Below are 12,119 nucleotides of genomic sequence, written 5' to 3'. Positions count from 1 at the left end.
CGGGCAAATTCGGTCGCTTGAATGCCTGTTCACTACAGAATATCTGGTTGTAGTAGAAGTGAAGGACAGAAGGAGGCGTTCAAAGCAACGATCCGCACAAAGGTCTGGTACCAATGGAGGGCCGCAACCTTTGCAACCAGTTTGAGTATCGCGGGAGCCCTGGATATGAGCAGGGGAAAGGTTTCCATACCTACGCTTCAGTTGACGCGGAAGACCCAACTGGGAACAAGAAATACTGCAACATATGGCCAGCCAGACATGGATTGCCTCCGTTGTTGTTCAGCACCTGCAATGGTAACAGGACGGGCCATCCGAATGTCATAACGCTGGACAAAGATTGATGTGGGTGCGTGCATGGTGTCAGCCCCAAAGGCTCTCTGTCCACATTCCACCTAGAGTACCTACCTAGTCTGTAGACGTGATGCTATCAATGCGTTCGGGGAACTTGTCAACACCAAAACAAAAGCACAACTGCAAGACGTCACCAAAAAAAAAACACCAAAAAATAGACCTAATGAGTTTGATCAAACTCACGCTGATGCCCACAGCCAGAATCGAACTGACGACCTCATCATTACTAGTGATGCGCTCTACCACTGAGCCATGCGGGCTTTGATGGTTATCCTCGCGTGGAGGAGGATATTTTATCCCTCATTCTCCACCGGGTGCGGAGCCTCCGCCGGTCACTAGGCCGACGACGACGACCTGTTCCGATCCAATAAGGGATCACTTATGTAAGCAGTTAGATAGACCAATCAGAGCCGCGGCCACGGCCAAGGGGGTGGCCGGGAATGGCCTCACCGGCGCAACGGCGTATACTGGGCTCTTCAACAAGCAATAGCTATCACAATCTACCAGTACCTTTCGGCTACTACTCTGTTACTCTATTGTTCTATCCCAGCGATAATACTCCTGTGCTTGTAACGGTTCGTCACACGACCCCGGCTAAGGCGACCCCGGCCGGGACCCCGACCGGGACCCCGACCGAAAATGATAACAAGAAAAGAGAAAGGTCCAGGCAGAACACGCTAACTTTGTTGAAGAGAAGTTGCTGGCTGGGTCGTCCCACGTACTCGCTGGTTTGAATGAACACATTCAGGTCCAGGGTCGGGGTTTATTAGAGAGAAAAGTCAACAAACCAACCGATTAAGTCACCCCCTTTCTACCCATCTCCCTCTCCCGCTCAAACAGCGCCATACTCACGAGAACGTTATCAGTCATCTCTCGCGGTCGTATCCTGAAAGTCTTCCAGTCCTTGATTCAAGCACGAGGACGGTCTGGTCCGACAAAGAATTTGAAATACCCGTACCAGGGGGGTGGAGCGACGACGATGCCGTTGGGCAGGTCTTGGTACAATTCCTCCATCCACTCGATTGCTCTTTCGCGGAGAAAGTCTTCATCATGACCCAAGCCCAAGGAGTCTGGTGGAGTAGACATGTTGTCCGGCTGGTTATTTAGCCATTTGTAGATCAACCTTTCTTCCTTGGCGTCGATAAGTGGGTGGACTTCATTGAACATGGAGTCGTTAGTGTCGTAAGAGCCGTAAGAGTGTGACGAACCGTTACAAGCACAGGAGTACTATCGCTGGGATAGAGGAATAGAGTAACGGAGTAGTAGCCGAAAGGTACTGGTAGATTGTGATAGCTATTGCTTGCTGAGGAGCCCTATATAAGAGGTCTGGGAGACTTCTTTATATAAGGGTCCTCTATGGTGCGCCGCTGCGCCGCTGCCGCGGCGCCAGTACTGCGGCGCCCTCCTTATTGGTATATGTAGCTAATTACATAAGTGATCCCTTATTGGATCGTAACAAAGAGCCGTTAGAGTTGTTAGAGTCGCCATGGTCGTCAGAGTCCGCGTACGCATTTGGATTTGTATCCTCCATGTGCGCCTCCTCTTCGTCTTCATCCTGCTCGTCTTTTTGATCTTCATCCTCGTCCCCCTCGCCTTCGTCGTCTTCGTCGTCTTCAGGATAGTAAAGCTCACTGTTATTTGTATTAGGCGGGGTGTTCTTAGAAGATGGTGGAATGCCGTCGCTCATGCTCTGGTCTTCCTTTTGGTCGGAATCCGTATCATTGTCCGCGTGTTCGTCGCCAGCAAAATACCCCTTTGAAGGAGAAGGCCATAAACGAGGACGAAGTCGGTATGCCATTATCTGAAGAGAATTTCAACCAATTCCACTTGGTAGAGTACAGTGGTTGCAGGATAACGGCGAGATCGTCGCTGCACGCAAACGTTTTTTTCGTGAGGGTGTGTGGTCAAGCCTTCCTTCCTGTCCGACTAAGTTTGTTGGTGATAAAATCGTTCAGTTGTTCGCGGTAATCAAATAACCCAGAGTGTTAGCGGCGTAAGTTGTTGGAAGGTATTTCTGTGAATAATTTCGAAGAACGAAAGAGTCCCAAAAGGTGTTGGATGGGGCGGCCTTGCGTGACGTGTCGAAGACTCTTGAACAACAATACTGTGCAGGAAATTTTGGTGGGAGAATTGTGAAAGCAAGATGAGCAAAGAAATGGAAGCGCGTGTGACGTGAATAGGAGCATAGCAAAGAGCCTCAACTTAATTTGAACTGTCGCCTGTGCAACAGATCATGTTCGTCCGCCGTCAGCCGGCAACCTGCTTGTAACCTGCCCGGCGCCAGCCCGACAACCGTACCCCCAAGCCTTACGACCGACGACAAAAGCAGTGAACCTGAAATCCGCACCAACAAACGTGTCAAGGGTTATGATAGGAGTGTGTCCGTGTAAACAACGAACGCAACACCGAAGGATAAGCAACAACAGCCAAAGCGACGTCCATGGCGACGGGTACTACAACCACTGAGTCCGCCCGCGCCACGTCCCAGGAACCCAAGTCCCCGTTTCTTGGTACGACGTCCAAGAGAGCGAGCAGAGGCTCAACCTCCACGTTACAAGCCCCGAACTTCCTCGCCAGTGTAAGCATTCAGAAAGAGAAAAAAGTGGAGAGGAGACGAGGCCGACGAAGGTTGTCAAGGATGTGCATGTATGTAGAGTACGGACGATGGAGCATCTTAAACAGAGCAGCACGCGACAATCGACGTGGGTGTTGGCTGTTATTGAAGGAAGGCATGCAGTGAAAATGTAGTCTTGTTCAGTCATGGCAATGGCGTGAGTCAAACTGGGTAATATCGAACAATTCTTTTTTTTTGGCGTTCCGGGGCCTCAAGGGACTAGGATTGCGAAGACAAACAGGGCAAACAGGATATTTGAGAGAATGTATGACAGTTTAGTCTGCTCAAGAAACAAAGCAGCTAAAGTGACGAGTGGGTCAGACGAACAAATTACCAACAGAAGTAAAACATGAAACGATTCCATAGGACGGTATCAAGACCTTGCTTGATAACGTTTTGCGGACCGTCTTGTAGCCTTGCTACTTACTGGGACCAATGCAGTTCGTTCCTTCCGGAACAACCCCCCACTTCTCTCTGACCAACCTCTCCTCACTCCCCCCTTTGTTTTACGTCCAACTACTCGGTATCCATATCTGCGTCCTCGTCATCATAACCTCCCATGCCGTGATCCCTTGCCCACTTCTTTCTCTGAGAAACGGTCATCGCGGCCAGCCGGTCATTAACCAACTGGCGCGGACGAACTCCACCCGAGAAGAAATTCTTGATCCAAATCTTGGGACGAGGAGGGTGGAAACGGGTACCGATGTACCACGGTGGAGGGTAAACAACGGTGCCCTTGGGATCATTACGGGAGTTCTCTTCCATCCAACGGATGGCTTGGCGTCGGAGCTCCGGTTCTGGGAGCGAGTTGTAATACTCGATGTCACACATGGCGGCGTAAAATTCCCCTTCGTATCTGCTGATGACTCGGTTGGAGCGAGAAGGTTCTTTGGTGACAGAGTTGAAGTCTTCGTCGTCGGAGTCCAACTCAAAGTCGGAATCGAAGAGTTCGTCGTCGATGTCGCTTTTCGACAGCCCAGGTTCGAGTGAGGACGCGAAGATGGGCCTGCGAGTGCTTCTGTTGAGGGCGTACTGAAGATCGTGGGCGAGTTGAAGGCGATTGCCGGCTGTGTTCTGGGACTCAATGTCCATGGGTTCAGACACAGTTGTTTCACCTTCCGATACGTCAGGTTCGAGAGGGGCTGAGATGGGTACTCGTATGTTTCTGTCGAGAGCGCGCGCAAGATCTTCCGAAAGTTGTACGTGGTTGTTGGCTCCATCTTGGGACTCAATGTCCATAGGTTCAGACACAGTCGTTTTGCCTTCCGACTCCTGGCCTTTGTGATGTGACTCGACGAATTTCTCCGAGGACGTGTCTAGCTGGCTCAGAGAATGGTAACTCGGCTTGAACGGGGGGTCTTCGCGCTCGACGGTCCTCTGACGCTTGTGGTTGCGGTGGCGGGGTCGGTCGGTGGTGTTAAAAGAGGGTGACTTTCTCTTTGAGGGAGAGGGAGGAGTGGCAGGAGGCTCGATTTCCATTTTAACGTCACGTGAAGCCGCTGTCTACAGTGGCTGTTAGCGGCAATTCAGCCTCGCGACAGACGTTGAAAGACGTTTATCGTACCTTGAAGATTTAGCCCGTAATGCCAGATGTCATTTGACAAGAAAGAGGACGCGCAAAGACGGAAATGACAATGTGACTGGGTTACAAATAGTGACGCGACAAGGACCAGAAGTGAAGAGTGCTGTAAAACTGAGAAGGCACTAACGAGGTGTCAAAAGGCTCTGGAAGGTTCTGCTGAATTCCTGGTGATAATTGGTCGAATGAATGGTTGCAAGGAAAGAAGAGTAGAAGATGCAACAGTTTTCCGGGCGCGATCATGGAAGTGGCACAAATAACTACCCCGGGCGGGGAGCAAGCCATGGGAGGTTCGAGGGTCGGTCGCCAAGCAACAAACCCAGGCCGGTGAAAAAGTGGGAAGTCACTGTCAGTGAAGGGTGCCTTCCAGAGACCAGAATTGCAAACCTGAAAATGAAGGGACGGCATGGTAACTTTCCACAAGTACCCACTTGTAGCCAGAACTTTGAGAGGTATTAACAGACACAGCACAGTGTAGCAGTGTTGACATCGGCAACGAGAGCACGAGCGTGCGAGAGCTCGACACGTAAGCTGATCGGCTCTACGGCGTCAGACGCAGCCGGCAAGCTTGTATCCATGGGCGCGGATGTATTAATGTTAGAGAACGACACTTGCCCAATATTGGCCCTTGATTTGGCATTCACACTGATGACTCTGTTTCGATTCTTTCATCCTTCCCTACTGAATCTCCTATTGCTGTTTCATTCCTCCGCCCTCTTTTTTCTTTTATACCTCCATTTACTCTGCCCTATATCAAGCAACTTACTTCCATATGGTTCCCCACCCCTTTAGTACTCCACAACCACATCATATAATTTTAGTTTCCTTTGCTGTGTTAAGGCCAACGACACTCCACTTACCCCGCGATCATGTCGTCGGTCCATTTGGGCGAGCGCACGTTTCCGGTAATCCAATCCTTGATCCACATACAGGGACACTCCGGGACCTTGCCGGAGTCAGATTTGTGTGACGAACCGTTACAAGCACAGGAGTATTATCGCTGGGATAGAACAATAGAGTAACAGTGTAGTAGCCAAAAGGTACTGGTAGATTGTGATAGCTATTGCTTGCTGAAGATCCGGTAACAAGAGGCCTGGGAAGGCCTTCTTTTATACCGGCCTTCCTGGACCCGACATACCGGACCCGTGGACCCGAAGCCTTCGGGCCTTCGGGTCCAATCTGATTGGTCCGTCTATCTAGCTAGCTTACATAACTCTGGTTGGATCGTAACAATTTGTTGCCAGTATTACACTGGTAGAAGGAGGGAGGACGGACGAATGGGCCGCTTGGCTGGTCGCGGTACTTGGCTTTCATCCACTCAATGGCGCGCTTCTTGCTCGGTTTCGACTTGGTTGGAAGCAGACATTATGACTTGATGAGTGCGGTAAGGAAATAAGTAAGTGGTTGTGTGTGTTGTTTGAAGGAAGGGGAGTTGAAACGTATGTTGGGACTTGCTAACCTTCTTTGAAGTCGAGAAATTCTGAGACCCGTTCGGGACGAGTGTGAGAAGATGGATTTGGTTCGTGGAGTTTTAGAAGTGTGACGAGGCCTGAGTAGAGGGTCGGGTACAGAAGAACACTTGTCGATGGTGATATTGAAGTAGTAAGCCGCGGCGAAGGTCGACATTTTTTATTGAAAGAAACAGGGAGCTTCCACTGGTGATTAGATGGAAAACCCATTCACTCTAACTCCAACAACAAGTGAAGGCAACAGCAACAGGTGAATATGACTTGTAACTCTCATACGCACAAGAACGCATTTCTGTATGTTACAACGTCAAGCTCGGCGTCATTACCAAAGTCTTCTCGGACATGGTCTTGGCACAAGAGACTGTTCACACCATGTAAACCATTGTGGCATCAATGGTGCAGCGAAGGAACATGATCTTTCTCGCAAGTATTGATGCTATCGCGGACATTGGCACTGCACATATTGCTGACTTGGGCGAGAAAGTCAATCTCAGATGGACAATCTCCCTCTCCGTGGCTCGCTGCTTGTGGAAGTTCCATCACAGCGGGTTCGCGTTGGTGAGGAGGGTGGTGATAGTGGCCATTTCAGGGAAGTGCAGGCAGAACCAAAGGTTGACCCAATTATCGCCGACTGAGTCTGTCTCGAAAACAAGATTCGCGAGTACTGCCACCGCAAAGAAGTTAGCGGGATTTGAAGTGTTTGTCTTGCCCTTGCCCTTTTGGGTATTTCGTCGCTCAGGTTGTTTGGGCTACTTGGACAGAGGTAGAGGTGGCAGTCGTCTCGGCAGAGCAATTGGCGGTATTCGCAGTGCCCGTACTTGTCCTTGTCCTTGTGCTGTCCGTAACAGACGAGGTATTGCCTTCGCCCTTTTGGGCGGTAGCTGGTCTGGGCTGCGCAGTCCGGGCTGTGGTGGAGGTATTCACAGGGGTGGCTGCCCCTGGACATATGTCGCGGCGCCTGGGTACTGCCCTTCCACCTTTTAGGTAGACAGCAATACCGGTCGTCTGAAGCAAATTAGCTTCTCTGGTGTGTGCGTACTCGTAGGCAGGCAGACGTCGGGTATTCATTTCGTTGAAATGTGTCGGTGGTGTTGTTGGGATCGTGTCTACCATTGTGGTGTTGGTTGCTTTAGTCGTTGCAGTCGCGATGGTGACTAGAAAGTGGAGAAAGGAAAGATGGCAGCTGATTGACCGCAGGTAAATGTTGTCTCTTGGCCAGTCTCCAATCATTTCCTTGAATACCAGATACGTTGTGTTGTGTTGAGTTCAACGGCGTAGTGGTCGAGGTTGAAGCAAATTGACCCAGACGAGGGTCGGGATTCAGCGAGTCTTGACGGTTGCGCTGGTAAGCTGTGATCTTGAAGTACGCTGATCATCAACCCTGAGGTACTTTATTGTTATAGGTTTTATGTGGGAGCTAAATGAGGACCCGAAGGGACGACGGGAGCGGAGTGTCCGAGAGGGGTAGTGACGGAGCGTAGATCAGGTTTTGCGTGCACAGCGCGTGGGAATCTAGAGTATAATGGCAGTTGGCATGCTTTTAAGTAATTGCTCTCCAGAAACTAAAACAGCAACAGAGTCTCAAAGCATATCCACCCCGTACTCAAGTGCCATTGGGAACGTAGAAAGCGGGAGTGTCCATGGACGGTGGAAGAAACATTTCGGCGCGGGGCACAGGGGCAGTCCACCCGACCCGAAATGTGGGTCCAACCTCAACACCAACAAACACTGGCCCCGTGGATCACGACTTTCCTCTTTCTTGGTCTGCAGCGGCGGGTGCCAAAGTTTGATCCCCACCGAAAATCCCAAAGGCGCAATAAAGGTGGATGAACATCACGCGCACATGCATGCACTTATACAGTTATGCACACCCACAGAAAACCCCATGATCAATGCTGGTTATCAACTCAGGAGACACCAACCAAACCCTCACACCAGACCCATTTCTCTGTGGACTGATGACTGCATGCATTAACAATACTCCTACATGGCTAATTTAATCCAAAAATGTAACCTTTACATCTCTATTTAATCTGAGCACTGTCCACCTTCGAGGTTCTCTCCCTTCAACCTTTCAACTACCAATATGACATTTCTTGCAACCATCTTAATCTTACATACCCCTATCTTTACACTTCCGTGTAAGATTCAACGAAAAAGACCACCAATGCCTCTTCTGATGGAGAGCTACACCTGATGTCCATGAGCGCTGAAATCGACCCCCATCAGCTTCGTCGTCCAAACATGGCGTCCGAACTCCCAAGTTGCACCTTCGAGGCCCAGAGAGCTACACCAGCTCATGTGAGGAGTCTTGAACAGGACAATGTGAAGGTACGCAATGTCTCAAATACCTGCACTCATTATTTCCTTCCTATGCGGCTCTGAAAGGACTTCTTGCCACTCGATGTCAAATTCGCTCCCAGTATCCCTGCCTTTGCTCCGCTGCTAACATTGTGTTCAGTCAACGTGGCTAGTACCTAGCCCTCGACTCAACTTCTATGCCGAACTGCGCTTGAGCTGCTGGACATCGAGACTGCTGCCGACTGGGAGATCGCTACAAACCAAGTCACCGACCCAATGGTAGTCTAGATGGCTGGCTTCGCGGCTTGGAAGGCTGCTCAGGGGCATGGCGATCCCTTTGCCATTTGCTCCTGTCGCTGCAGCTATTTCTCCCCGCTGCTACTCCCGCGACGCCGCAGGTTATCCAGCCTCAACCTCAGTTTGGTGGCAGTGTCGGTTCAAGCTGCGTCCCCGCTGCTCGCTGGTTTCCCGGCTTGAGGCTCGACTCTGATCGACAACCCTACACCCCCGGCGACCGAATTCCTCAAATCTCTACCTAGTTGAGCCGTTTTGGTTGGTTTCCACCCTCAGGCAACCAGTCGTCGGTTCCTATACGATGAAGGAGTCCAACAGTCCACAAGATACTGGACAGCACACTTCCGACGCAAGAAAATCCAGCGTGAAAAAGGGGGCGAAAAGGACAAAAAAAATAATTTGGTAAAGACTGCGACTTTCCCCGGTTTCAAACGCGGTAGTTGATAGAGTGAGCGCCAGCTCCCCCTCGGTGGGGGCCCAACACTACTACCGCTGCGCCATGAGACCCCTCGGGCTCGTCCGTCTTCTGGTGAGGCCTCGTTATTGGAAGAATGTTCGTTGGAACTACTATATATACCCCCTTTGCTTGTTGGGGCTGATGATTGGCTGTGCTCAAGGTGTTTGTACGAAGACACGGCTTGGGGCCGGGAAGCGACTTTGGATGAAACGGTTGGTGAGGGTCGAAGCACTTCCAAATGGAAGGTGCGGAAAATATGGTCGGGCAGCTCCGAACTGTCCCTTGGGATTTAGTTGTGGCCCCTTTCATCGATTCCAAGTACACGAGCACAAGAAGCTCGCCCATACGGCGCTCTTTCACTAAACCAAAATTCCGGCTAGCTTTGAGGGAGTCTGTTGGTGACGGCTATATCGCGCGCGCTGTCTCAGAGTAGCAGGTTGGAACAAGCCTAGCCTCGACGCACTGTCACCCCATCGGCCGACCGACCACCGTCCGAGTCGTGATTTTTAACGAAGCGCACGATGCTTGAGACAAAAAGAAACTGCTAGTAACAGCGGTTCGGGCGCTGAAGTACGATCACATCTTTATACTAACCGCCCCGGCACTCTCATCTATAATCGCCAGCATGACATCCTTTCACAATCTCCAAAGTTTCCCTGCCCGCCTTTTGATGACAGAAAGGGGAAACCAAGCCAGATCTTCCAGAGCTTCTTCCCGTATCACAGTCCGAGGTCACTCTCGCCTGGCGTGACAAGGGCAGAGTTCTGGGCTTGGAACAAGGGTTCAATTCAGCTGATAAACTACTTTGGTCTCGAAGGCCTTGTTGATCCTTTTAACCTTCAACCAAAAGCTGGGTTTCAAGGCCTTCTTATGCCAAGGAGGTGTGGTACGTACTGAGGTGGGTGCCGAGCCTTGTCGCCTAATGCCTCGAGGTATCTATCTAGCGGTCTTCATGTGGATCTTCCTGAGTGTTTTTCACCCATTCTCCTTCTTTCCTCTAGCATCGGCCTCTGTCCGGTCGTCATTGTGGCCCAGCAGTCACTGGAGCTGAACGTACGCATGCACGGGCTGACCTGTCTTTCATGCACATTGTATAACAGTACATATCTCACCATGCCCCTAACGGTGCCCTCTCGTCCCGTGATGAAAGGGGAACCTCCGGATGATGCTCAGCGCCATCGGCAGTCAAGGCTAATGCAAAGTGTTGAGGTTCTGTTAAGCCTCGGAACATCTAACCCAGAACTGTGGGCAAATGTCCGTGTGACAATGATCACCAAACTCGAAGGCTGGGTTCAAGAAGATGTGGACACTAAAGGAGAGGAGATTCGCCAAGAGATAGAAGCAGAGGTTGAAGAACGTGTCGAACAGCAGACCGACAAGGTCCTGGCCAAAATCAGCGCCTTCGCGGCGGAAGTCAGGCAACTGAGGAGGGATACCCAACAAAGGCTTAAGGATCAGGATCAGCTCTCGACCGAGGTTGGTAGGCAAGTCCTGGGCGGGGTGGCTCACATTGTCACTACCGAGGTCACGAAAATGTCGGCAAAGAGACAGTTGGACGGGTTCGAGCTTGCAGTTGGAGATATCCTGGACAAGTTTGCCCACGAGATGACACAAGACAAGATGTTTCGGATATTCAATACTCTACAGACAAAGCCCATGAGTGCGGCTCTGTATAATATCTGTGGCGCCAGATCGCAAGTCGACTTGCAGCGGGGTTTGGTGGAAGAGTGGAAGCGGGGTTCCTAAGTGTGTATAGGTGAGAGGCAGGAGGTGGGGTTTTTGGGGGGAGGGGGTAGGTACGAAGCATGCACCCCATTATCTTTTGCCTGAATATTTCTTGGTTCGATTATTGAGCAGATCGGCGATGATGATAAATGATACCCATGCAGATTCGAAAGCGGTATTTGGTCTAATTCTGAGAAGCTTTACGATGCCACTAAGAGAACTTGGAGGTCTGCTCTGTGCATTGAAGCAACTGAAAAGACAATTCTTTGGCGTGCACTTCGTGATCAAGCCCGATGCTATAGTGTTGGTTTATTAGCTCAATAGTGTTGCCAGTGATACTCCCGGTGTACTATTGATGAGGTGGATGGCTTGAATTAAGCTTTTCGACTTTGATGTTAAGTATATTTCGGGGGCGAAGAATTCTACTGCCGATGGACTTTTCCGCAAACCTCTTTTTCCTTCTGATCTGTACGAGAAGGAGTATGAAGAAGATATCTGTCACACGGACATTGCCCACACTCCTAGGTTTGAAGTTCAATAGAGCCTCAATGCTTGACATCAACCCAACCTCGCCATACAATGCCAGCCTTGCCTCGGCCAGTGTCACACGGACATTCGCCGGTGACATTCATCAGTCAAACTGCCGACCGGAATTACCGACAGAATGCCACACGGACATTCGCCGGCGACTTTCATCAATTAAACCACCGATCGGAATTACCGACGGGCAACTGGACGAAGGCTGGCATTCAGAAGATCTACTTGTAGGCAGATGAACTAGATAGACTCGCGCCGATGCCTGGCACACAGGGCTCGGTACGTACCAACCTTCTTTGGTATAAGAAGGCCTTAAGGCCTGACCTTCTCATGGAAGTTGAAAGGATCAACAAGGCCTTCGAGACCAAAGTAGTTTATTAGATGAATTGAACTACTGTTCCAAGCCCTGAATACAACCCTTGTCACATCTACCCACTCAGTAGCCAACAAAAGACTCTACGAGAATAAGTGCGACCAGCGGGACTGGGCGCAAAAGCTTTCCTTCATGCCACCTACTCCGGCCGAGGAGAAGACATTCCTGGATATCAAAACCGCCTTGCTGCGCCGTACCATTCTGGTACACTTCTCCCCAACTCGGATCCTTTATATTGACTTCGAACGTTTCTAGCTTTGGAATTAGCGTGCAGGTCTACTACATCAAGAACACGACGCGATCGCAGCTCAGGCTTGGGCAAGGGAGAAATAGCAGGGCACTGAACTCCAAGGTGGGAATCGAGGATTTACCGTCTCCCACTATTACAAAATTCGGTTAGCACATAAGTCTCCACTTGA

General features: G+C 50.6%; 3 protein-coding genes and 1 non-coding gene across 4 annotated transcripts; 1 reads left to right on the top strand and 3 right to left on the bottom strand.

Annotated features, from left to right (window-relative positions):
- Nucleotides 1-539: 539 nt before the first annotated feature.
- On the bottom strand, nt 540-611 carry SMAC4_14055. Its single transcript has one exon. It is a non-coding gene; the product is annotated as a tRNA-Thr (tRNA).
- A 1,166-nt stretch (nt 612-1,777) lies between these two features.
- Nucleotides 1,778-2,149, bottom strand: SMAC4_03846 (uncharacterized protein; the record flags this gene model as incomplete). The annotated part of the gene is made up of 1 exon (XM_003347700.1): nt 1,778-2,149. The coding sequence occupies one exon, from the start codon at nt 2,147-2,149 to the stop codon at nt 1,778-1,780; it is 372 nt and encodes a 123-aa protein (XP_003347748.1).
- Nucleotides 2,150-3,481: 1,332 nt separating this feature from the next.
- Nucleotides 3,482-4,444, bottom strand: SMAC4_03847 (uncharacterized protein; the record flags this gene model as incomplete). Its single annotated transcript, XM_003347701.1, has 1 exon — nt 3,482-4,444. One exon carries the CDS (start codon nt 4,442-4,444, stop codon nt 3,482-3,484), a length of 963 nt encoding a protein of 320 aa, XP_003347749.1.
- Nucleotides 4,445-10,042: 5,598 nt separating this feature from the next.
- On the top strand, nt 10,043-10,811 carry SMAC4_03848 (uncharacterized protein; the record flags this gene model as incomplete). Its single annotated transcript, XM_003347702.3, has 1 exon — nt 10,043-10,811. Exon 1 carries the CDS (start codon nt 10,125-10,127, stop codon nt 10,809-10,811), a length of 687 nt encoding a protein of 228 aa, XP_003347750.2. The 5' UTR covers nt 10,043-10,124.
- Nucleotides 10,812-12,119: the final 1,308 nt, after the last annotated feature.

The sequence above is a fragment of the Sordaria macrospora genome, chromosome 7 (assembly GCF_033870435.1).
Source record: "Sordaria macrospora chromosome 7, complete sequence".
In the NCBI taxonomy this organism is placed as follows: Eukaryota; Fungi; Ascomycota; class Sordariomycetes; order Sordariales; family Sordariaceae; genus Sordaria; species Sordaria macrospora.
Note: the sequence above shows the minus strand (reverse complement) of the source record. Positions and strands in the feature narration are given on the sequence as shown.